Source organism: Microtus oregoni, unplaced genomic scaffold (assembly GCF_018167655.1).
Source record: "Microtus oregoni isolate MIOR12 unplaced genomic scaffold, Mior012 000014F_ref0000157, whole genome shotgun sequence".
Classification (NCBI taxonomy): domain Eukaryota; kingdom Metazoa; phylum Chordata; class Mammalia; order Rodentia; family Cricetidae; genus Microtus; species Microtus oregoni.
The window spans coordinates 14,832,645-14,854,665 of NW_024543073.1; the positions used below are offsets into that span (position 1 = coordinate 14,832,645).

A 22,021-nucleotide genomic window follows, 5' to 3' on the forward strand; every position below is an offset into this window, starting at 1 on the left:
CTTCTGCAGACTCATAGTTGAGAATGAGAGATAGCAAAGATTTCTGTGACAACCCCTCCCCTTCACCCACCCACCCCGAAAATAGTCTACACAGGAAGTCATTGAAGAAAGCCCTTAAAAGTTGTTATGGGGGGGGAGGGGCTGGAGAGATGGCTCAGCTGTTAAGAGCAGTGACTGCTCTTCCAGAGGTCCTGAGTTCAATTCCCAGCAACTGCATGGTGGCTTATAACCATCTGGCCTGCAGGCATATATGCAGACAACACTGTATACATACATAATTAGGAAAAATACTGCTTTAAAAAAAAAAGTTGTTATAGGGCAGCGGGGTGGTGGTGGTGCACGCCCTTAATCCCAGCACTCTGGAAACAAAGGTAGGTGGATATTAGTGAGTTCAAAGCCAGCCTGGTCTACAGAGCGAGTTCCAGGACAGCCAGGGCTACACAGAGAAACCCTGTCTCAGAAGAAAAGAATGTGATAGCAATACTGAAGGGTAGATCTTCACAATTGATGGCTCTCGCAGGGGGGAGGGGGGAGCGGGGAGGGACGGTTATCTTTAAGGGGCTGGCCACTGGAAGTTTGACCATGCTCCAGTGAGTATACTGGCAACACAAATTGGACTTGGTGTATTTTTTTCTTCTTGCTATATTGGGGTGGGGGGGATGCACAAGAGTAAAGAAATAGGAGCCCTGGGAAGGGATGTGATCAGGGTATATTGTATGAAATTTCCAAAAATCAATAAAAATATTGTTAAATAAATAAAGAGCTTTTCACACTGACAATGGGAATTCTTACCATATACCTGAGTTCTTTGCATCTCATCTTCATTGCTGTGATTGTTCTCACTACATAGAATATATGTATTTTCTACACTATGAGGCTTTCAGGGTACACCTTGTGAGCCAAAGACTAAATCAATCCATTCTGAAGGGTTTATCTCTGTTCTGTTTACAAAATAGAAATTAAGCTATTTTCAAAAAAAAAAGTCAGCGGTAAAGCATGTTCTTAACTACTGATTGATGGGGGAGTGCCCAGCCCCTGGTGGGCAGCGCCATCCTGGGCTTCTCTAAGGAAGCAAACTGGGCAAAGCTGGAAAGCAGCCCTCCTCCTCTGTAGCAGCTCCTGCTTGCGTTCCTGTCCCGGCTTCCTCCAGCGATAGACTGAAATGTGGAGGAGGCAGGGAAACAAACGCTTCCTTCCCAGCTTGCTTTGGGCCACGGTGCTTCATGACAGCAATAGTAACCCTGAGTGGGACAGAAATTGGTACCAGGAGTGTAGGGAATTCTCAAGAGTATCTCACCTGGCGTAATCTCGCCTCCCTCAGCAGATATAACTCCCACCTCACCCCCTGAAACATGGCCTTTTGCACCTTTGACTGAGGAAATTAATCCTTCGTTGTCTGCTAAACCAGCAGTGACTGGATCTGAAGGGGATGCCAGGCCGGACAATACTGATCTCCCTAGGGATCCCCCAAATAGTGGCTTCTAGACCTATAACCAGACTGAAAGCTAAGCAGGCTCCTAGAGAGGAGGTAGAAAGTGTAGCCCGTGGGGAGGTGCATACACCACTGAAGAGCTTCATGAATTTGCTAAAGCATTCAAGCACACGCCTGGGGAATATGTGTAGGAATGGGTTTTAAGGGTCTGGGATAATGGAGGAAGGAACAGAAAACTGGGTCAGACTGAGTTGATTGATACGGGCCACCTGAGTAGAGATTCTAGGCTTAATATGGAAGCTCACACAATTTTTTTTTTAAAAAAAAGCTGTCAAAAGTTTGTTTGAATGGTTGGTTGAAGCATTTGTCAAAAGATGGCCTACCTCCGGCTAGTGGTGGAGCATGCCTTTAATCTCAGCACCTGGGAAGCAGGTGAGTTTGAGGCCAGCCTGCCGGTCTACAGAGCGAGTTCCAGGACAGACTCCAAAGCTACAGAGAAACCTTGTTTAGAAAAACCAAAAAAGAAAAAGAAAAAAGAAAAAAAAACTGACCTACCGAAAAGGAGTTGGAGGTGCCTGATATCCCTTGGCTTAGTGTTGATGAAGGGAGTTTAAGGCTCAGGGAAACTGCAGTGCTCCAGTGGGTACCCTGTGTAAAACCCAATCCTCCACAAAGGGAAGGTCCAAAAGACGTGCCCTTCATAATTCTATAAGACAAAAAAAATGGTAAGAGGACAGCACCAGCACATTTGAAGAGCTCTGTTGTCGCTCCGTTCCTTGTCCCAGACCTTAGGGTTGGAGACGCTGCAGCTCAGCTGGATTAATTAAATGCAATGGGTTTAGTTGGGCCTTGAAGTAGCAGAGGCCAGGTGGCAGCCCTGAATCGCCAAAGGCAAGGTGACTGAAGTTGACGTAAAGGGCAGGCAGCTAGACAAAGCATGGCCCTTAACGGCCTGACTCACTGGTCAGCCCAGGCAGAGTGATTTTTACGTCACAGGACTCTGTGGGCTAATCAAGCAGGGTGTTTCCAGGCATGAAGTAGATAAGAAGTCTACTGAATTTTTGTTGGTAAGAGGAAAAGCTCCCAAACCAATGAAAGAAAGACCGCATTGGATCATGGCAATAGGGAGTCTCAGTCCATAAACCAACTTCCAGACTTGAGCCAGTTTGCAGTCCCTGAACCCCTTGAACAAAGGGTTGGCTGAGTTCCCCTGAGGAAGGACCTTGATCAAATACTTAAGGGTCTTACTGCCAGCCTTTCCCCAGTCCTTCCTCAGGGGGACCTATGACCTTTAGCAAGGGTAACTGGCACTGAGGGAAAGGAAACAGCCATACTTTCCAGTGTCTATTGGATACTGGTTCTGAACTGACTCTGATTCCGGGAGAACCCAAGAAACACTGTGGCCCTCCACTAAAACAGGAGGTCAGGCGATTAATGGGATTTTGGCTGATTCCTGACTCACAGTTGGTCCCAAAACTCATCCCATGGCTATTTCCCACCCCCAGAATGTATAATTGGGATAGATATACTTAGAAGTTGGCAGAATTCTCACGCTGCCTCCCTGACCTGGGGGGCGGGGGGGGGGGGCTATTATGATTGGAAAGACGAAATGGAAGCCTTTAGAGCTGCCTCTGCCTTCCAAACCAGTATTACATCCCCAGAGAAAATAGTATCACCAAGTCGGGCGGTGGTGGCGCACACCTTTAATCCCAGCAGAGGCAGAGGCGGGCGGATCTCTGAGTTCAAGGCCAGCCTGGTCTAGAGAATGAGTTCCAGGACAATAAGGCTGCACAGGAAAACCCTGTCTAGGGAAGAAAAAAAAAAAGATTGTGTCACCACCAAGAACTTGAAAAATGCAGGGGTGGTGGTTCCCGCCACATTTCCCTTTAACTCTCCTAAGTGGCCAATGCAGAAGATAGATGGGACTCTTAGCTACTCCTCCAGCACCATGTCTGCCTGCATGCCACCATGCTGCCCATCATGATAATAATAGACTGAACCTCTGAAACTGTAAGTGAGCCCCCTCAATTAAATGTTTTCATTTATAAGAGTTGCTGTGGTCGGGGGCTGGAGAGATGGCTCAGTGGTTAAGAGCATTGCCTGCTCTTCCAAAGGTCCTGAGTTCAATTCCCAGCAACCACATGGTGGCTCACAACCATCTGTAATGAGGTCTGGTGCCCTCTTCTGGCCTGCAAACATACACACAGACAGAATATTGTATACATAATAAAAATAAATAAATAAATAAAATCATTAAAAAAAAAGAGAGAGAAAAAAAAGAGTTGCTGTGGTCATGGTGTCTATTCACAACAATAGAAACCCTAATACATATGGTGACCCCCAACCATAAAATTATTTTTGTGGATACTTCATAACTGTGTAATTTTGCTACTCTTTTGAATCATAATGTAAATCTTTTTGGAAACAGAGGTTTGCCAAAGGGGTATCAACCCTGGAGAACTGCTGCTTTAGGGTGTTTCTTGGGGTTACCATGTCCTGTGATTAATGTCAATGGAAAACTACAACAGCATAGTCCAGACAGGATGAGAAAGGGCACAGACCCATCAAGAATGAAGGTTTGGGTCCCTCCTCTAGGAAAAAGCTAAGATCTGCTGAAGTGCTTGCTTAGGGTGGAGGAAACACAGGTCGTTATAAATACCAGCTAAGGGCATGTGACCAGTTGCAGAAATGAGGTTTGTAATTGACATGAATGTTTCTGATGCATTTTGTTAAAAATGTGTTTGTAAATCGGGCGGTGGTCGTGCATGCCTTTAATCCCAGCACTCGGGAGGCAGAGGCAGGCGGATCTCTGTGAGTTTGAGGCCAGCCTGGTCTATAAGAGCTAGTTCCAAGCCGGGCGGTGGTGGCTCACGCCTTTAATCCCAGCACTTGGGAGGCAGAGGCAGGCGGATCTCTGTGAGTTCGAGACCAGCCTGGTCTACAAGAGCTAGTTCCAGGACAGGCTCCAAAACCACAGAGAACACAGAGAAACCCTGTCTCGAAAAAAAACAAAAAAAAAAAAAAAAAAAAGAGCTAGTTCCAGGACAGGCTCTAAAAATCAACAAAAAAATGTATTTGTATATATATTTGTGTTACATACATTTAATTCAGATTATTTGAGCTGGGAGCGATATGCTTTAATCCAGATCTAATCTGAGCCACACTTTCTGCTGTATATAGAAGGACATGGAAGAAGGAAGCTTTTGCTCTTTGCCTGCTTGCCCTCAACTTGCTAGAAAGTCCACTCCTTCTCTGGCATTGGAGCCTACTTCTTTGGGATTCCAGCGTGTACTGAGGACCAGCTGAGACATCTAGCCTTGTGGGCTGAGCAACTACTGGATTCCAAATGAAAACAATAACCAGGGCACAATAATGCCTAAACATGAAAAACTATCCCACTTTATAACTGTGAACATGTTATACATTTAACCAGGTCATAATTATGCCCCAAAATGGTATTGATCCCTCGTACAGTGGCAAACACATTATGAATTTAAAATAGGTGGCAGTGTCCCTCCAGGAACATTCTTTCAATAGCCAGCAACTGTTGGATTTGATTGACCACAGCCTGTAAGTCATTCTAACAAATTCCATGGAGAGAGAGAGAGAGATTCATTCTGTAAGTTCTGTGACTAGATAAAAGCCCTGAATGCAGTGGCTGAACAGGAATTTTATATTTTTTGTATTTTATTTATTTTGGTGCAGGGTATGTGTGTGGGTGTGCATTTGTCACGGCACACATGTGGAGGTCAGAGGAGCCAGCTCTTTCTTTCCTCCTGTGTGGGTTTAGGTCAGCAGGCTTAGCAGCAAGCTCCTTTATTCACTGAGCCATTGCACTAACCTAACAAAAAGCATTTAAGAGTCTGTTGACAAATCAGGCATGGTGGCATTCACCTTTAAAGCCAGTACTCAGGAGGAAGAAGCAGGAGGATCTCTGAGTTCGATGCCAGTCTGATCTACATAGAGAGTTCCAGGATAGCCAGGGATACATACATAGAGACTCTGTCTAAAAATAAGTAAACAAATAAATGTCTGTTGTCATAAACAGACCACAATGACTGCTATCATCAGCATAACTAAGGGTCACAGTTAAGGGTCAGCATCTGGTTGGTTTTTGTTTGTTTGTTTTTGGTTTTTCAAGACAGGGTTTCTTTTTTTTTTTTTTTTTTTTTTTGGTTTTTCGAGACAGGGTTTCTCTGTTGCTTTGGAGCCTGTCCTGGAACTAGCTCTGTAGACCAGGCTGGTCTCGAACTCACAGAGATCCGCCTACCTCTGCCTCCCGAGTGCTGGGATTAAAGGCATGCGCCACCATCGCCCGGCTCAGCATCTGGTTTTGATACAACCAAATCTTGTATAAAAATTTACTATTTCTTGGAGAGTGTGTGTGTATGTGAGGGGGGGGAGGGAGGGAGAGAGAGAGAAGGGGGGTTATGACCTTTATAAAGTCATATTTAAAAAGATTTATTTTCTTTTTAATTATGTGAATGTGTGTGCGTATTGTGTTGGTATGTGGAAGGATGAGGCATAAAGCCACAAGGAAGGCATTGGATCCCCTGGACCTGGAGTTACATGAGGCTGTGAGCTACTGGACACGGGTGCTGGAAACCAAACTCAGGTTCTCTGAAAAAGTGGTATATGCTCCTAACCAGTGACATCTCTTCGGATTCCAACTTTTACTGTTTTTGGACCCAATTTGTTTTTAATTATGTGTATTGGTAGGTCTGTGTATGGAAGTATATTCTCAGTGAAATATAATAAAATATAGCTTTTTGCTACTGTGATTTTTTTTAGCGTGTGTGTTGTAGCAAAAGCTAGAAGAGGGCTTTGGAGCTCCTGGAGCTGGAGTTTTAACCACTCCCAAGCCAATCAGCATGGACCCTGGAAATTCACCGTGAGTCTGCGCTGGAGAAGGGAGCTCAAACATAGGTTTAAGCCAATAGACAGTCTTTATCAGCTGACCAGTGACTACACTGGGAATTCAGGATCGCAGTGTAGCCCTGAGTCTTTCTCAGGGTGAGCTTTTAAGCACAAAACGTATCTTGGGTTAATAGCTACTGTTAGACACTAAGAAAGGGTCAGTCATTGTCTTCAGGTGAATACCACCAAGGAGCCCACCAGGCGCCAATGAAATCTCATGGTCACACAGATGATCCTGAATAAGTTCAGTAGGTCTTTCTTTTCTTTCTTTCCTCCCTCCCTCCGTCCCTCCCTCCCTCCCTCCCTCCCTTCCTTCCTCCCTTCCTTCCTTCCTTCCTTTCTTAAGATAGAGCCTCACTACATAGCCCTAACTGGCCTGAAATTCTCTGTGTAGATCAGGCTGGCTTCAAACTCTTAGAGAAATGCTTGCCTCTGCCTCCCAAGTGCTCGGATTAAAAGTGTTGGCCACCACACCTGGTTTAAACTCAGTAGGCCTTTCAAAACAAAACCAACAAAAAACCCCACAAAAAAGTCAAGGCTTGTAGGGAGCAGGACGGGGTGGGTGACTAAGACCGGAGGGACAGCAGAGAGGGTAAGGGGCTATAATAATCAAAACTGCTTTATTCATGAAATTGGCAAAGAACAAACTCAGTAAGGTTTTTTTTTTTCCTTTTTGGTGAGTGACTTAATCTGACTGGGATCCATTCGCAGCACCACACCAAAAAAAAAAAAAAAAAAATCAGCAAAGTCAAAGCACTACACACTCGCACAATAGCTAAAGTCGAAAACTTTAGCATCAGTTGACAAGGATGTGAAACAACAGGAACTCTTGTTTGTTGCACGGACATGGGAAATGACACGCGTGGAGCCATGAATACTAATCCCAGTACTCAGGAGGCAGAGGCAGGAGGATTGCAGGGAATTTGAGTCCAGTCTGGTCTACACAACAGGTTGTAGTCAGGCTGTTTCAAAAGAAAGGGGCAGCCAGTAGATGGGCCAGTGGAAAAAGACACCTACCACCGAGCATAACGACCTGGGTTTGATCCGCTGGACCCACAACCATCCACACGGGCGCCTGTGGGACCATTGGCAGTTAATGGTTGCTGGGAGAGAGGTTTTGATGTAGCCACTGAAAAGTTGCCTAAGCGTTGTAAATAACACCTTCCCCATGCTATGCAATCAACCCTAATTCAACTCAGCCACACACAAAACAGAGAAAAAGCATTGTCACAACTCCCAGTTGCTTGGCCCTTGGTGGACCACGCCTTTAATCCCAACATTCAGGAAACTGAGGTAGGAAGATCACTACACATTCCAAGGCCAGCCTCAGACACGCAGCCTTCCTAGCCAGAGTGAGCTATGATAAGACTTATCTCAAACCGAGCTTTTGTGCGCACACACAGAGGAGTGTGGTAGGTTCAGGGATATAGTATTTGCTTACTGAATATATTAATTTGTGTAGCAAGGATTTCTAGAGGGCTGGGGATACAGCGCCACTGGCAGTGTTTACCCCGCACGCTCGAAAGCCCGGCTTCAGTCTCCAGTGTGATGTAAAGTCGGTGCTGTGGTGTACACTTGCTATCCCCACCCTGAGGAGGTGGAGGGAGAATTGGAGATGTAAAAGCATTCGCAGCTCAAGCCGTGCTTGAGATCCTAGTCAAAAATAAATAAAGACTCATTAGGGTTACTGAAAACTAAGGTGGAAAAAAAAACAACTGAAGTTTATGAAGTTAATAAAGAGCATCAGGTAAAAGAATGGAGAGTTGCATTAGGGATTCCTCTTAAAGAAGTAGATTTTCTTTTTGGTTTTTTGAGACAGGTTTCTCTGTGGCTTCGGGGCCTGTGCTGGAACTAGACCAGACTGAACTCACAGAGACACTCCCCCCCCCCCCCCCCCCCCCGCCTCCTGAGTGGCTGTAAACAAATAGATTTTACTTATTTTTTATTTACTTATTTTTTTAATTATTTATTATTTATACAGTGTTCTGTCTGCATGCCAGAAGAGGGAACCAGATCAAATTACAGATGGTTGTGAGCCACCATGTGGTTGCTGGGAATTGAACTCAGGACCTCTGGAAGAGCAGCCAGTGCTTTTAACCTCTGAGCCATCTCCCCAGCCCCATTATTTACTTATTTTTGAAGTAATTGTAAGCTTACAGCAAAATTGAGCAGAAGGTACATTTTCTTTTACCACTGGGGCAGAAACTGTGAGGGTGATATTTTAATTTGTTTAATTATAACAACTATTTATTGTGTATATGTGTGCTATAACTTCATGCTGTAAATCTCAAATATCTATCCCAGATAGCTGTTGGAACAATCTTTTTCTTTTTGGTTTTTCTTTTTTTTTTCTTCTCTGTAGCTTTGGAGCCTGTCCTCAAACTAGCTCTTGTAGACCAGGCTGGCCTCTAACTCACAAAGATCCACCTGCCTCTGCCTCCCGAGTGCTGGGATTATAGGCCGGTGCTACCACCGCCCGGCGTCTTTTTGGTTTTTCAAAGTAAGATTTCTCTGTGTAGCCCTAGCTGTCCTGGGATTCTCTCTGTAAACTAGACTGGCCTCGAACTCACATTCTCCTGCCTCTGCCTCACGAGTGCTGGGATTAAAGGAGGGTAAGAAACAATAGTAGGGCGTCTCCTAGGCTAGCATAGACTGCACAAAGTAGAATGCACACAAGTAGGCAATTGCACACCATGCCTACCTAAGGCAGGTGGCCGCACAGCAGGGAGTGCGCAGGCGCCGAGCCTGAGCTTGCGCGGGGTGGACCGGGCTGCGGGGGTCGCAGCGTGGCTCTGGCCCCGCCCCCGCCGAATGTGGTCGCGGGATCGCCCAGGAAACGCATTCTGCGGGAACTCGCAGCGCCAATGGGAAGAGAGCGAGTGCCACGAACGGACCAATGAGGAGCGAGCGACCCGGGGTTTAAACCCAGGCCCGGCAGACTCCTCTCGGCTTGCTGCGGAGGAACGGCTGTTGGTGTCTACCTTTGGCTAGCCAGAAGTGGGCTCTTTGCTGCTGGTCGCTGAGCCTCTTCTACAGGAGGAGCCATGGCGCTCAGGGTCACTAGGGTGAGCCGGGCGGGGGCTGCGATCGTCGGCGCGGTCTTCTACCGCGGCGACCAGGCGAGGGAGGGGGGGTCCCGGAGGGTCCCGGGGGAGCGAAGGATCGGCTGGATGGTGGAAAAGATCTCTGAACCTATCTGGGCATAAGGACTGGGAGGAATGCACAGTGTACTTCAGTGATGAAGGCCCCAGAGCGAGCACTTTGCTTTCCCAGAGTGCTATCTACAGCTGAGGCTTCTGTGGTTTTTTTCTTTCCGATGTAAATTCACGGTCTTTAGGATGGCATAGGACTTAAGGGGAAGTTGGGTAGTAGGTGAGTGTAAAAAATCCGGGTGGAAACTCGGCGTGGCACGGCCCGAGGCTAGACCCTAGAATCCTGGCTTTCCCTCAGGGATCCTCAGTTGAGTCTGTCCTTAATTAACGCTTGATTTCCTGGAGCCGCCATGAATCCGCTCTCAAGTGATTTTTAACTTTTTTTCAGAGCACGAAACTTAACACGGAAAATAAGGCCAAGGTCAGCATGGCAGGCGCCAAGCGTGTGCCTGTGGCAATTGCTGCAGCCTCCAAGCCCGGGCTGAGACCAAGAACCGCTCTCGGAGATATTGGTAACAAAGTCAGCGAACAGGCACAGGCCAGACTGCCTCTGAAAAAGGTAACTGTCTTTCTGGCCCAGCTGTCCTGAAAGAGCCTGACTTCCAGCTGTCACCCTTGGGAAAACTTTGTTTTCTCCATTCTGTCCACAGGAACTAAAAACTTCAGTTACTGGGAAAGTTTCAGCCAAAATCCCACCAAAACTTCTGGAGAAGGTTCCTGTGAGTGAGCCAGAGGTGGAAATTACTGAGCCTGAGCCTGAACCTGTTATGGAAGAAAAGCTTTCTCCTGAACCTATTTTGGTAAACACAGCATTTTTAAAACATCTCATTTTTTTCTCTGACTCATTTCTTTCTGATACACACGGCAGCATTTAAGTATCTAAATATTATTGAGTGCTTATCAAAAGCCTTTACTGTGCACTAACACACTCTGGAGTAGGTATTAGCTATAATTAAGATGGTGGCAGATAAATGTGGCTTTGTTTTGTGTAGACAGGGTCTCACTGCTGCTGAAGGGCCTGGAACTCGGAGGTTTGATTGCCTCCTGAGATCTGAGGTCAAGGGTGGGCACCATCATTTTTCTCTGTGTCTCTGTAGCCATCGCTGTCCTAACCTCTGGTGCTAGGATGAAGCAAATGGGTCAGATCTTTTCATTGCTTTATGTGTAGTTTCCTGAAGCAAAGGTTTTTGTTATAGTGCTGTAAGTCCAACTCTGTCTGAAATTAACAGAATGAAGCAGAGATGTGCTCATGAAACTTTTACTCTCTAATATGGCCACTAAATTAATAAATCTGTTAAAAGAGTAAATTTTTTTCAGACAGAAAATAAGATGAGTTGCCTGGCAGTGGTGGCGCATGCCTTTAATCCCAGAGAGGTAGAGGCAGGCGGATCTCTGTGAGTTCAAGGCCAGCCTAGTTGACTAGTAAGGTCCAGGCCAGCCAGGGCTACATGTAGTGAGACCCTAATCAAAGGGGAAAAATGATGGGTTAGTACTTTAGGCCTAAAAATGAGGTTTTGACTGGGATCGTAGCGCTGTCTGTTAGTTTTTCCTTTGACTTCCTTTATGTGTGTGTGTCTGTATTAGGCCAGAATAGGGTCCCTTGGAGCTGGAGCAGCCCAATGTGGGTGCTAGGTTCTGAATTCTGGTCCTCATGGTGGAGCAGCAAGGGCTTCCTAATTGTGAGCCATCTTCAGCCCCAAACCCTCACTCTCAAAAAACAAAAACCAAAAAGTTTTTTACATTATGTTTTGTGTATGAGTGCACACTTGTAGAGGTCAGAAGATACCTTTTAAGTCAGTTTTTCCACCACGTGGGACCTGGGGGTTGATTCAAGTTGTTAAGCTTGGCAAGCAGACACATTTACCCATCTTGCCCAGTTCTTCCTGTTTTAAACTGGCTTAGTTTAAATTGGGATTTTTACTTTGAATGAATCCAGATCTCACTATCCATACCTGACTGACGTGCAGTTTGCTATGGAGACCAGGCTGTCTTCAGGTCACAGAGATCTGCCTCCCACGTGCCCAGATTAAAGGCATATACCACCATGCCTGGCTCTGGAATGTCTTTTTTAAGATTTACTTTTCATGGGCAGGGCAGGGGTTTGCACTTGAATTCAGTGCTCAAGGAGGCCAGAAGAGGGCATCATATCCTGGAGCTGGAATTGTGAGTCAACCTGGTCCTGCATAAAAACAGGACGCCCTTTGCAAAAAATCAAGTGCTCTTTACAGCTAAGCCATCTCTCCTGCCCAGTATATACTTTTAATAATGCTTTTTCCTTTAGTGAAATGAATTACATTTATTTAGAATGATTTCTTGGGATTGAGGATACCAATACTGACTTTCCCAGACTATAGCAAGTTCTCTTTGTTTCATGGAGTCTTTCCTTTTTAAGGTTGATAATCCCTCTCCAAGCCCAATGGAAACATCTGGATGTGCCCCTGCAGAAGAATATTTGTGTCAGGCTTTCTCTGATGTAATTCTTGCCGTGAGTGATGTGGATGCAGATGATGGAGCTGACCCAAACCTCTGTAGTGAATATGTGAAAGACATATATGCTTATCTCAGACAACTGGAGGTCAGTATTGTTACAGTCTGCTTTTACTAAATGCTTCTAGGAGCTAGGTTTATTAAAAACTGTTTTCTTTCTTTTTTTTTTTTTAGACCAGATTCCCCTGTGTGCCCTGGCTGTCCTGGAACTGGCTCTGTAGACCAGGCTGGCCTCAAAAAGTTGTACGCCAGCCAGGCATTGGTGGCCCGCCTTTAATCCCAGCATTTGGGAGGCAGAGGCATGCTGGCCTCTGAGTTTGAGAGTGAGTTCCAGGCCATCTAGGACCCACACAGAGAAACCTGTCTTGAAAAAGTAAAAACTGTGTGTGTGTGTGTGTGTGTGTGTGTGTGTGTGTGTGTGTATGTGTGTGTATGTGTGTGTACATACATGCATGTATGCTCATGCAAATGCATGCCCTTGGAGGTCAGAGGCAGCAAATTCCTCCTGGAGCTGACTTGCACTAATTGTGAACAGTTGGTGTTGGTGATGGGAAAGAAACTCGTGTCCTTTTACAAGAGCAGTACCCAGCTGGGTGGGGGGGGGGTGGTGCTCGCCTTTATTAAAGAAAGACATAAATGCATTTGGGAGGCAGAGGCAGGTGGATCTCTGAGTTCAAGACTCGCCTGGTCTACAGGACAGGCTCCAAAGCTATACAGAGAAACTCTGTCTTGAAAAAAACAAAAAGAGAAGTACCCACCTAATGAAAGAGCTCTTCCTGAAAATACTACAGTCTGTATGTAACTCTAGTAGTTTGGGGGTGTCATCACTTTTGGTCACCTACCTATAGCAGTTTTCATTGAATACTTTTAGTTGGGCCTATTAATGTATATAAGAAATTTTTGCTGGGTGGTGGTGGCGCACGCCTTTAATCCCAGCACTTGGGAGGCAGAGGCACGCGGATCTCTGATTCAAGGCCAGCCTGGTCTGTAAGAGCTAGTTCCAGGACAGAAACCCTGTCTGGAAAAACAAAACCAAAAAAAGTTGTACACCATCAATTCAGCAATTAGATATTTTTATCAACAACACACTTGAAATTTCTTCGCAATAGATAACACTTGAAATTGTGTTTTGAAACAGTAGAAATCCATCCTTGACCACATATCAAGCTCAGGGCTAGCTTGGGCTGATGGAGGAAGGTCATTGGCTAATAAAGGCACTGCCCTGGCCCATTTAATTGGTTAGAGGATAGGTGGGAGGAGAAAACAGGACAGAACGCTGGGAGGAAGTGAGGTCAGAGACTCCACAGCTCTCTCGGGAGCAGACGCCTCAGAGAGAGACGCCATGCCCCGCTCCCGGGATGAAGCTCCGACCCAGGATGGACTAGGCTGGAATCTCCCCGGTAAGCGCACCTTGGGGTGCTACATACAGATGATTAGAGGTGGGCTAAATTAATATGTGAGAATTAGCCTAGAAGAGAATGGGCCAGGCAGTGTTTGGAGGAATACAGTGTCCGTGTAATTATTTCGGGGCATAAGCTAGCCATGTGGGCGGCCGGGTGTGGGGGACGCAGCCCTGCCGCCTCTTATTACTACAGCATTACCCTTTCACCTCTTTAAACAAGACAGTTCTTCTAATGTAGCTTTATCACATTGCCACCCCGAAGCCTAGGAACAAAGTACAGGACCTTGGGTGTGCTAAGTGGGTGCTTAAGCCCTGAACTGTACCCCCAGCATTGTCGGGTTACCATTGGTCTATCCAGTCTCTTGTCCTTGTGACAGGGTGGTTGTGGCTGTGCTTTTGTGGAGGTCAATAGTTGGTTCTCCTTCCGCCTTGACATCAGCACTTTACCCATTAAAGCCATCTTCTTGGCTCCCATTCCTTTTGAAATCTATATTTTCTAAGGGAATCTGCAGTAAGATACCTATCCAGGCATGCTGTCAAGAATTGTTAATACTAAAAGGTTTTGTTTTATATTTGTTTTCTAACTGCAGAATTGAATTTGGCAGTTGAACATAGTGGTCCTTGCTGCATTATTTTCTTTATGCTATGTTGATGATTGGAATTTATAACTTAAAGCAAGATTCTAGCTGATCTAAAACTTTCACGATTATTTTTTCTATATCACAAAGCTTAGGTTCTATAGTACCAATCTTTTTTTTTTTTGGTTTTGTTTTTTGTATTTTTTTTTTTTTTTTTTGAGACAGGGTTTCTCTGTAGCTTTGGAACCTATCCTGGAACTAGCTCTGTGTAGACCAGGCTGGCCTTGAACTCACAGATCTGCCTGCTTCTGCCTCCCAAGTGCTGGGATTAAAGGCGTGCACCACCACCACCCAGCTATAGTACTAATTTTGAATGAAGATGAATCAAATTTATATTGGTAGGAACTGACAACAGGTGCAAAGATGTGGGCCTGCAGTACCACTGGCTAATTGAATGTCACAGTATCTTCAAAATATGAAGTCTGTCACACTCTTCTAATCCTTACTTTCTTTTTTTTTTTAATTAATTTATTTATTATGTATACACGTATATGCCTGCAGGCCAGAAGAGGGCACCAGATCTTATTACAGATGGTTGTGAACCACTATGTGGTTACTGGGAATTGAACTTAAGACCTTTGGAAGAGCAGGCGATGCTCTTAACCACTGAGCCATCTCTCCAGCCCCTAATCCTTACTTTCTTAGTGAAGTTTTGCCCAGAGCTGTTTTATGTTAATTAACTGGTCTTTGTTGTCATAAATGGTACAGAGAGTGGTGCGTCTAGGCTAACCGACATTTTCTTTTGCAGGAAGAACAGTCAGTTAGACCAAAATACTTACTGGGCCGTGAAGTCACTGGAAACATGAGAGCGATCCTAATTGACTGGCTGATCCAGGTTCAGATGAAATTTAGGCTGCTCCAGGAGACCATGTACATGACTGTTTCCATTATTGACCGGTTCATGCAGGTGTGTATGATTCAGTAATTGCGAGTTCTCCATGCCTGAGTTCTGTGAGAGCCTTGCGGGGTGGGAAGTGGACATTGGCAGTTGAACCCAGGTCCCAGACATGGTGGCCAGATACCTTAACCACTGAGCCTGAAACAAATAGCTTTCCAGGGAGATGAGGTGTGGCCAGTTGATGTTCAAGTCCATATTGTTCATTAACATTCCAATACAGGATAATTGTGTGCCCAAGAAGATGTTGCAGCTGGTTGGTGTGACCGCTATGTTTATTGCAAGTAAATATGAAGAAATGTACCCTCCAGAAATAGGGGACTTTGCTTTTGTGACTAACAATACTTACACCAAGCACCAAATCAGACAGATGGAAATGAAGATTCTGAGAGTTCTAAACTTCAGTGTGGGTCGCCCTCTGCCTCTGCACTTCCTCCGTAGAGCATCTAAAATTGGAGAGGTACAGATTACTTGAAATTTTTGCTTTGCCACATTAGATAATACAGATGCTGACTTAGATAAATGGCTAACTACATGGGAGAAGGATATGGCTGTTACTATTTATAATCAACCTCTGTATCGTTTGGTTGCTTACTCTTTTTAATCTATTATGTATATAGTGTTCTGGGCACCAGATCTCATTGTAGATGGGTGTGAGCCATCATGTGGTTGCTGGGAATTGAACTCAGGACTCAGAACAGCAGTCAGTTCTCTTAACCTCTGAGCCATCTCTCCAGCCCAAGGTTGCTTACTCCTAAGACCCTTCTGTGGGCCTTTGTATTTGAGAGTGTGTAGTCACAGATAGGCCTTGCTTTGTAAGTGACTGCTGAAGTAAAGCTCTGCCAGAGAGGCTCAGCATGTGGCTCTGTTCCAGGTTGATGTTGAACAGCATACTTTGGCCAAATACCTCATGGAGCTCACAATGCTGGACTACGACATGGTGCACTTTCCTCCTTCTCAAATTGCAGCTGGAGCTTTTTGCTTAGCACTGAAGATCCTTGACAATGGTGAATGGGTAAGCTGTCTCTCCAAAACGCAAGCTTTCCATAGTAAATGGCCTTTGAATGCACACCTCCTCAGCCCTTAAGACGCTTCTGCGCCTAAACAGGAATGTGACGTGAAGGCTTCCATTTCTTCAGCTTTCCTCTTAGGATAACACCCTTTTGGAGTCTGCTTAAAATCCTTGCACACACGGAAGCTAAGCCAAGTGGTCTAAAACCCATTCACATTGTTATGTACCAGATGCTGTCCTGACCTTGGGGTAGAGAAACCAGCAGCTACAATGCTGTGGTTAGATTTAGAGCACAGGCTCTTGCAGAAGCATACCTGGGCAAAGAGATGACTTAGATTTCAGCTGTGATTACCATGCACTATCCCCCTGCCGGACTCTTGAATAGCATCTGGAAAGTTTTATGAATGACTGGTGTTTTAACGTGTTTTTGGCTGGACAATGGTAGCGCACACCTACCCAGCATTCTGGAGGCACAGGCAGGCAGATCTCTGTGAGTTCAACAACAGACTGGTCTACAAGAGCTAGTTCCAGGACAGGCTCAAGCTACAGAGAAACCCTGTCTCAAACCGTGTTTTTGTTGTCTTAGACACCGACTCTGCAGCACTACCTGTCCTACACTGAAGAATCCCTTTTGCCTGTTATGCAGCACCTGGCTAAGAATATCGTCACAGTGAACCGCGGCCTTACAAAGCACATGGTGAGTTAGCTGAAATCTCATGGCTGGTTAAGACCTTTAATTCTGCTGGTTGGTGGTGGCGCATACCTTAATCCCAGCACTCGGGAGGCAAAGGCAGGGGGATCTCTGTGAGTTCGAGGCCAGCCTGGTCTCCAAGACCTAGTTCCAGGACAGGCACCAAACAAAGCTACAATCTCTTTTCTCCCTCCAACCCCTCCAGTGCACACACCCCATTGGGAGGGTTTCTGTTTTCTTTCTTAACTATAGTTCTTCTCTCTTACAGACTGTCAAGAATAAGTATGCAACAGCCAAGCATGCCAAGATCAGCACTCTGGCACAGCTGAATTGTACACTGGTTCAAAATTTGTCCAAGGCTGTGGCAAAGGCATAACTCAAGTAGACCACCACTACACCTGCAAATGCGATTGGCACAATGTGCCGCCTGTACATAGTATACATTGTTTGTGTGTTCTTCAATAAAGGTCATTTTACTTTCATAGCTCACCTCATTTGAATGGTTTGCTTCTGACTCTAGGATAACAAAAGTTGTCATTTAGGAATTTTTTTTCTTTTTTTCGTATCTTTTTTCTGTTTTTCATTTAGGAATATTTTTAAAACTGGTTTTACTTTAACAGGGGATCCAAGCAATGTATATAATTGTAGCCTATGTTTATATACCTTTTATGTGTCCTGATCATGTCTTAAGTCAACCTGCAAAGTCCTCTGCCTAGCTCTGGTTTCAACTGTATATCTACCGGCTTGTCCTTAGTTCCATTTTCTTCAGGTGGTTGCTGCCCTTCACCATCTCTTGAGCTATGGACTTTCATAGCTGAAACCCAGGTTTTTGTGTGTAATTATTTATTTGTTCTTAATTGACTTGGAAAATAGGATGTTTAAAACTAAAGGTATCTTTTAAAAGAACTTGCCCCTCAGTCTCAATGTCCTGTATAAATGTAATCATGCATGTGTTATCAAGGAGATATTTTAATATGGGTTCATTTTTCCCAGCAATGCCATTCACTGCCTATATTGCATTCATAGTGTGCATTTCGTACTGTATGTATTCAGTCTTCCCTTCAAAGACATTCAGACTGCATTCTCTCATTGCCTCTGTTATACATAGTACTGCTAAATGCTCTTTTGTGCTTTGCTTCACCTTATACGTAGCAGCTTTCCTAGGGGGAGTATGCTTCAAATTCTGACACAGCTGGATAAGACCAAGGTGCCACTTCCTCTCTTTCTTCTGTCTTGTGACTCTGGCAAAAATCATGTCTCTTTCTGTTTTAATTCATACCTCCAGTAATAAAGTTGAATAAAATTTTATTAATGGAAAGCTTTCCCAATTTTCCCATTTGCCCTTTTGACTGTTTAATGTTTTCCTTTGCTGTATAGAAACTTCATGTTGCTAATAAACATCTTTGCCTTCAAATACCGACTTGTGAGTTTAAGGCCAGACCCTGTCTCAAAATTTGTTTTTCTAAAATGCTTTCTCTTTTAGGTGTATATTTCCTTAGTAAACTGTAAGCGGTATGATGGATGTCACTGTGATAAAACATCTTAGGTGACAATGGCCTCTGATCTAATAGAAGGGTTGTGTACTGAGTTTTAGGAGTTTCTGGGGCTAGATACAGCTTGACTACTTACAAGTGCTTGTTGGTGTCAAATATTTGCCGCATGAACTTTGAGGTTGGTTGGTTGCCAGTACATGGTTTTACCTGTGTGCTTGCTTAGAGTACACTGGCATATATCTTCCCATTTGGAAACTTCTTGTTGAGCCTTCACTATGAAATCCTGAGTTTCCTCAAGCTTATTGCTGTGATTTTACTTTTTACTACTTTTCCATTCTATTTTTTTTATTGATATTTATTGAGCTCTGCATTTTTCTCTGCTCCCCTCCCTGTCTCTCCCCTCTGCACTCCAGCCCTACCCAAGGTCCCCTTGCTCCCAATTTACTCAGATTTTTTTTTTTTTTTTTGATTTTTCGAGATGGGGTTTCTCCGTAGTTTTTGGTGCCTGTCCTGGAACTAGCTCTTGTAGATCAGGCTGGCCTCGAACTCACAGAGATCTGCCTGTCTCTGCCTCCCGAGTGCTGGGATTAAAGGCATGCGCCACCACTGCCCGGCTACTCAGGAGATCTTGTCTTTTTCTACTTTCTACTTCCCATGTAGATAAGATCTACGCAAGTCTCTCTTAGTGTCGTCACTGTTGTCTAAGTTCTCTGGGATTGTGGTTTGTAGGCTGGCTTTCTTTGCTTTGTTTTAAAAACCACCTATGAGTGAGTACATGTGATAATTGTCTTTCTGTGTCTGGGTTACCTCATTTGAAATAATGTTTTCTAGCTCCATTTTCCTGCAAAATTCAAGCTATCATTTTTTTCTGCTGTGTAGTACTCCATTGTGTAAATGTACCATATTTTCCTTATCCATTCTTTGGTCGAGGAGCATTTAGGTTGTTTTCAGTTTCTGGCTATGACAAACAAAGCTGCTATGAACATAGTTGAGCACATGTCCTTGTGGCACGATTGAGCATCCTTTGGATATATACCCAAAAGTGGTATTACTGGGTCTTGAGGAAGCTTGTTTCCTAATTTTCTGAGTAATTGCCACACTGACATCCAAAGGGGTTGTACCAGCTTGCATTCCCACCGCAATGCAGAAGTGTTCCCTTTACCCCACAACCTCTCCAGCATAAGTTGTTATCAGTGTTTTTGATCTTCATTCTTTCAGGTGTAAGATGGAATTTCAGAGTTGTTTCAATTTGCATTTCTCTGACTAAGGATGTTGAACATTTCCTTAAGTATCTTTCAGCCATTTTAGATTCCTCTGTTGAGTTCTCTGTTTGGGTCTGTACTCCATTTTTTTGTTGTTGGATTATGTGTTCTTTTGGTCTCCAATTTCTTGAGTTCTTATATATTCTGGAGGTCAGACCTCTGTCTAATGTGGGGTTAGTGAAGATCTTTTCCCATTCTATAGGCTGTCATTTTGTCTTGTTGACTGTGTCCTTTGCTTTACAGAAGCTTTTCCGTTTCAGGAGGTCCCATTTATTGTTTCTCTCAGTATCTGTGCTGCTGGGCTATATTTAGGAAGTGGTCTCATGTGCCAATGCACTTCCTACTTTCTCTTCTATAAAAGGTTCATTTGGCTGGCTTTGTGTTGAGGTCTTTGATCCATTTGGACTTGAGTTTTGTGCATGGTGATATATATGGGTCTATTTTCATTCTTCTACATGTTGATATCCAGTTATGCCAGTACCATTTGTTTTTTTTAAATATTTATTATGTTCAGTATTCTCAGTACTCTGCAGGCCAGAAGAGGGCACCAGATCTCATTACAGATGGTTGTGAGCCACCATGTGGTTGCCGGGAATTGAACCTCAGGACCTTTGGAAGAGCAGGCAATGCTCTTAACCTCTGAGCCACCTCTCCAGCCCGCCAGTACCATTTGTTAAATATGCTTTTTTCCATTTGATATTTTTTGCTTCTTTGCGATACTTTTTTTAATTAGAATATAATTACATAATTTTCCTTTACCTTTCTTCAACTTCTTCCATGTTAACTCTCCCCTTACATTCTCAAATTTACGGCCTCTGACTTTATATATGTTTTTATGTTCATAAAGTCATATGCTTAGTCTGTATAATGTTCCTTGTGTGTATAATTTCAGCACTGACCATTTTGGTATTAGAGATGAACTAGAGAACCTCCTAGGGAAGACTTCTGTCATTTTCAGCATTCCTTAGTTTCCTCTAGTTAGACAACTATAGGTTGGGGCCCACCCGAGTTTCCCCCTTCCGTGTGAGCATGTCTGGCATCATGTTGTTGAGACTTCATGGACGTAGCTTCCCTAACTTTTCATGGGGACAGACTCAGTCTTCCTGTTCCACTGACTTTTAGCAATATTTATGCCCCCTCTTCAGTGTCTCTTGAGTGAGCCTTAAGTGAGTTGGGGTGGGACACTACAAGATAACTTGCTCTGAACTGTGAGAGGTTGTGGTTTTCTGTGGGTACAAGATAATTTAGAACGCAGTGCTTCTAACAGCTGTCTCCAGCTGGCCTGGCTCTCAGTGTTTCCTCACCCTCCTAAATGCTGGAATTACAGTGCTTCACAGCCTGCCTTAGGTTTGCTTCTATGGGTATGGGGGGAGGGGTGGCATAACTCAGGCCTCATATGCTTGTAACTTAATCACCACCCAGTAAAGATTTTAAATCTTGAATTTTTGAGAATTTGGTATAAGGTGTTTTGTTCCAATTTGCCACCCCAATCCCTTCCAACCCAACTTTGTATCCTGGGATCTGAGTTTTAAATTTATTCTAACACTCTCTCCCACCCCTGGGTTTCTGTAGCCATAGCTGTCCTGGAACTCACTCAGACCAACCTGACTTTTTTTTTTTTTTTTTTTTTTTTTTTGTCTCTACCTCCCAAGTGCTAGGATTAAAGGTGTGGTTCCCACCCCCCATGTGGGTGTAGCTCTGTATAACAGCCCTAGCTGTCCTGGAACTAGCTCCATAGACCAGGCTGGCTTCAAACTCACGAAGATCCAAAAGACATGCACTTTAAACAGAAACTAACAGGACAGGCAAGGTGTGATCTACTTGGAATAGTAAGAGAGAACATCCAGCACTCCAAAGAATTGCTGTGCTTGTTCAACAAGGCGCTAGATATACATACCTTAAGTGACCATGGAAACCTTAACAGATCAAGCATTTATATAGGGCCAGCTTTCCTCCATTCCTCATCTTCAAGGCTCAATTGTAACCTATCAAGTCAAACAGCCAATTTTCAAATGATTTTCAATCCCAAACTTCCGGCCAACTGGCAAACAGAACCTTGCCACACACTCTGTCCAGGTAATTACTGCACATCCCAGGCTGGCCTTGAACTCATCGCAATCTTCTCACAGTGAGCCTCCCAAGTTCTGGGATTGTAGGCCTCCTTTCTCTTTCTGCTAGGAATCTCACTGTTAGCTGAATGGAGGACCAGAGCAAGGAATTGAAAGGCCAATCGTGGGTGTGACATGGTAAACGCTGGGCTACTTAAGGCATTCGTTTCTCCACTAAACGGGAGATAATACGAACCTTACGGCCGATGAACAAATACCTAATAGAGACTGGGGATGTAGTTCAATAACCAAGGGACCCTAGACTTCTTCCCAGCACTGAAAGAGAAAAGTTTTCAGTACAATACTTCAAGAGCCATGTCATTCTCAGATTGGGAGTTCAAGACCAGCGTTGAGCTGCACGGGACCCGATCTCAAAAAATTAAAGAGGGAGGAGAGAGCGGAAGCTGGAGAGATGATGGGATGTTTAAGAACACTGGCGTCACTTTCAGAGGGGTCAAGTTCAGTTTTCAGCACCCACGTCAAGTGGCTCACCGTAACTCCAGTTTTGGGGGGACTCTGATGCCTTCTGGCC

At 44.5% G+C, this 22,021-nt stretch overlaps 1 protein-coding gene across 1 annotated transcript; it reads left to right on the forward strand.

Annotated features, from left to right (window-relative positions):
• Positions 1 to 9,258: 9,258 nt before the first annotated feature.
• Ccnb1 (cyclin B1) lies at positions 9,259 to 18,028 on the forward strand. Its single transcript, XM_041663486.1, has 9 exons — positions 9,259 to 9,414; positions 9,890 to 10,060; positions 10,152 to 10,301; positions 11,894 to 12,076; positions 14,777 to 14,935; positions 15,147 to 15,383; positions 15,798 to 15,938; positions 16,522 to 16,632; positions 16,895 to 18,028. The coding sequence occupies exons 1-9, from the start codon at positions 9,394 to 9,396 to the stop codon at positions 17,000 to 17,002; spliced, it is 1,281 nt and encodes a 426-aa protein (XP_041519420.1). The 5' UTR covers positions 9,259 to 9,393; the 3' UTR covers positions 17,003 to 18,028.
• Positions 18,029 to 22,021: the final 3,993 nt, after the last annotated feature.

Bases quoted from the DNA above. Each gene is read 5' to 3' on its own strand.
- Ccnb1 (XM_041663486.1), top strand. From the start codon at position 9,394: ATGGCGCTCAGGGTCACTAGG. The intron at 9,415-9,889 runs GTGAGCCGGGCG...ACTTTTTTTCAG, and splicing joins TGGCGCTCAGGGTCACTAGG to AGCACGAAACTTAACACGGA. The intron at 16,633-16,894 runs GTGAGTTAGCTG...TCTCTCTTACAG, and splicing joins GCGGCCTTACAAAGCACATG to ACTGTCAAGAATAAGTATGC.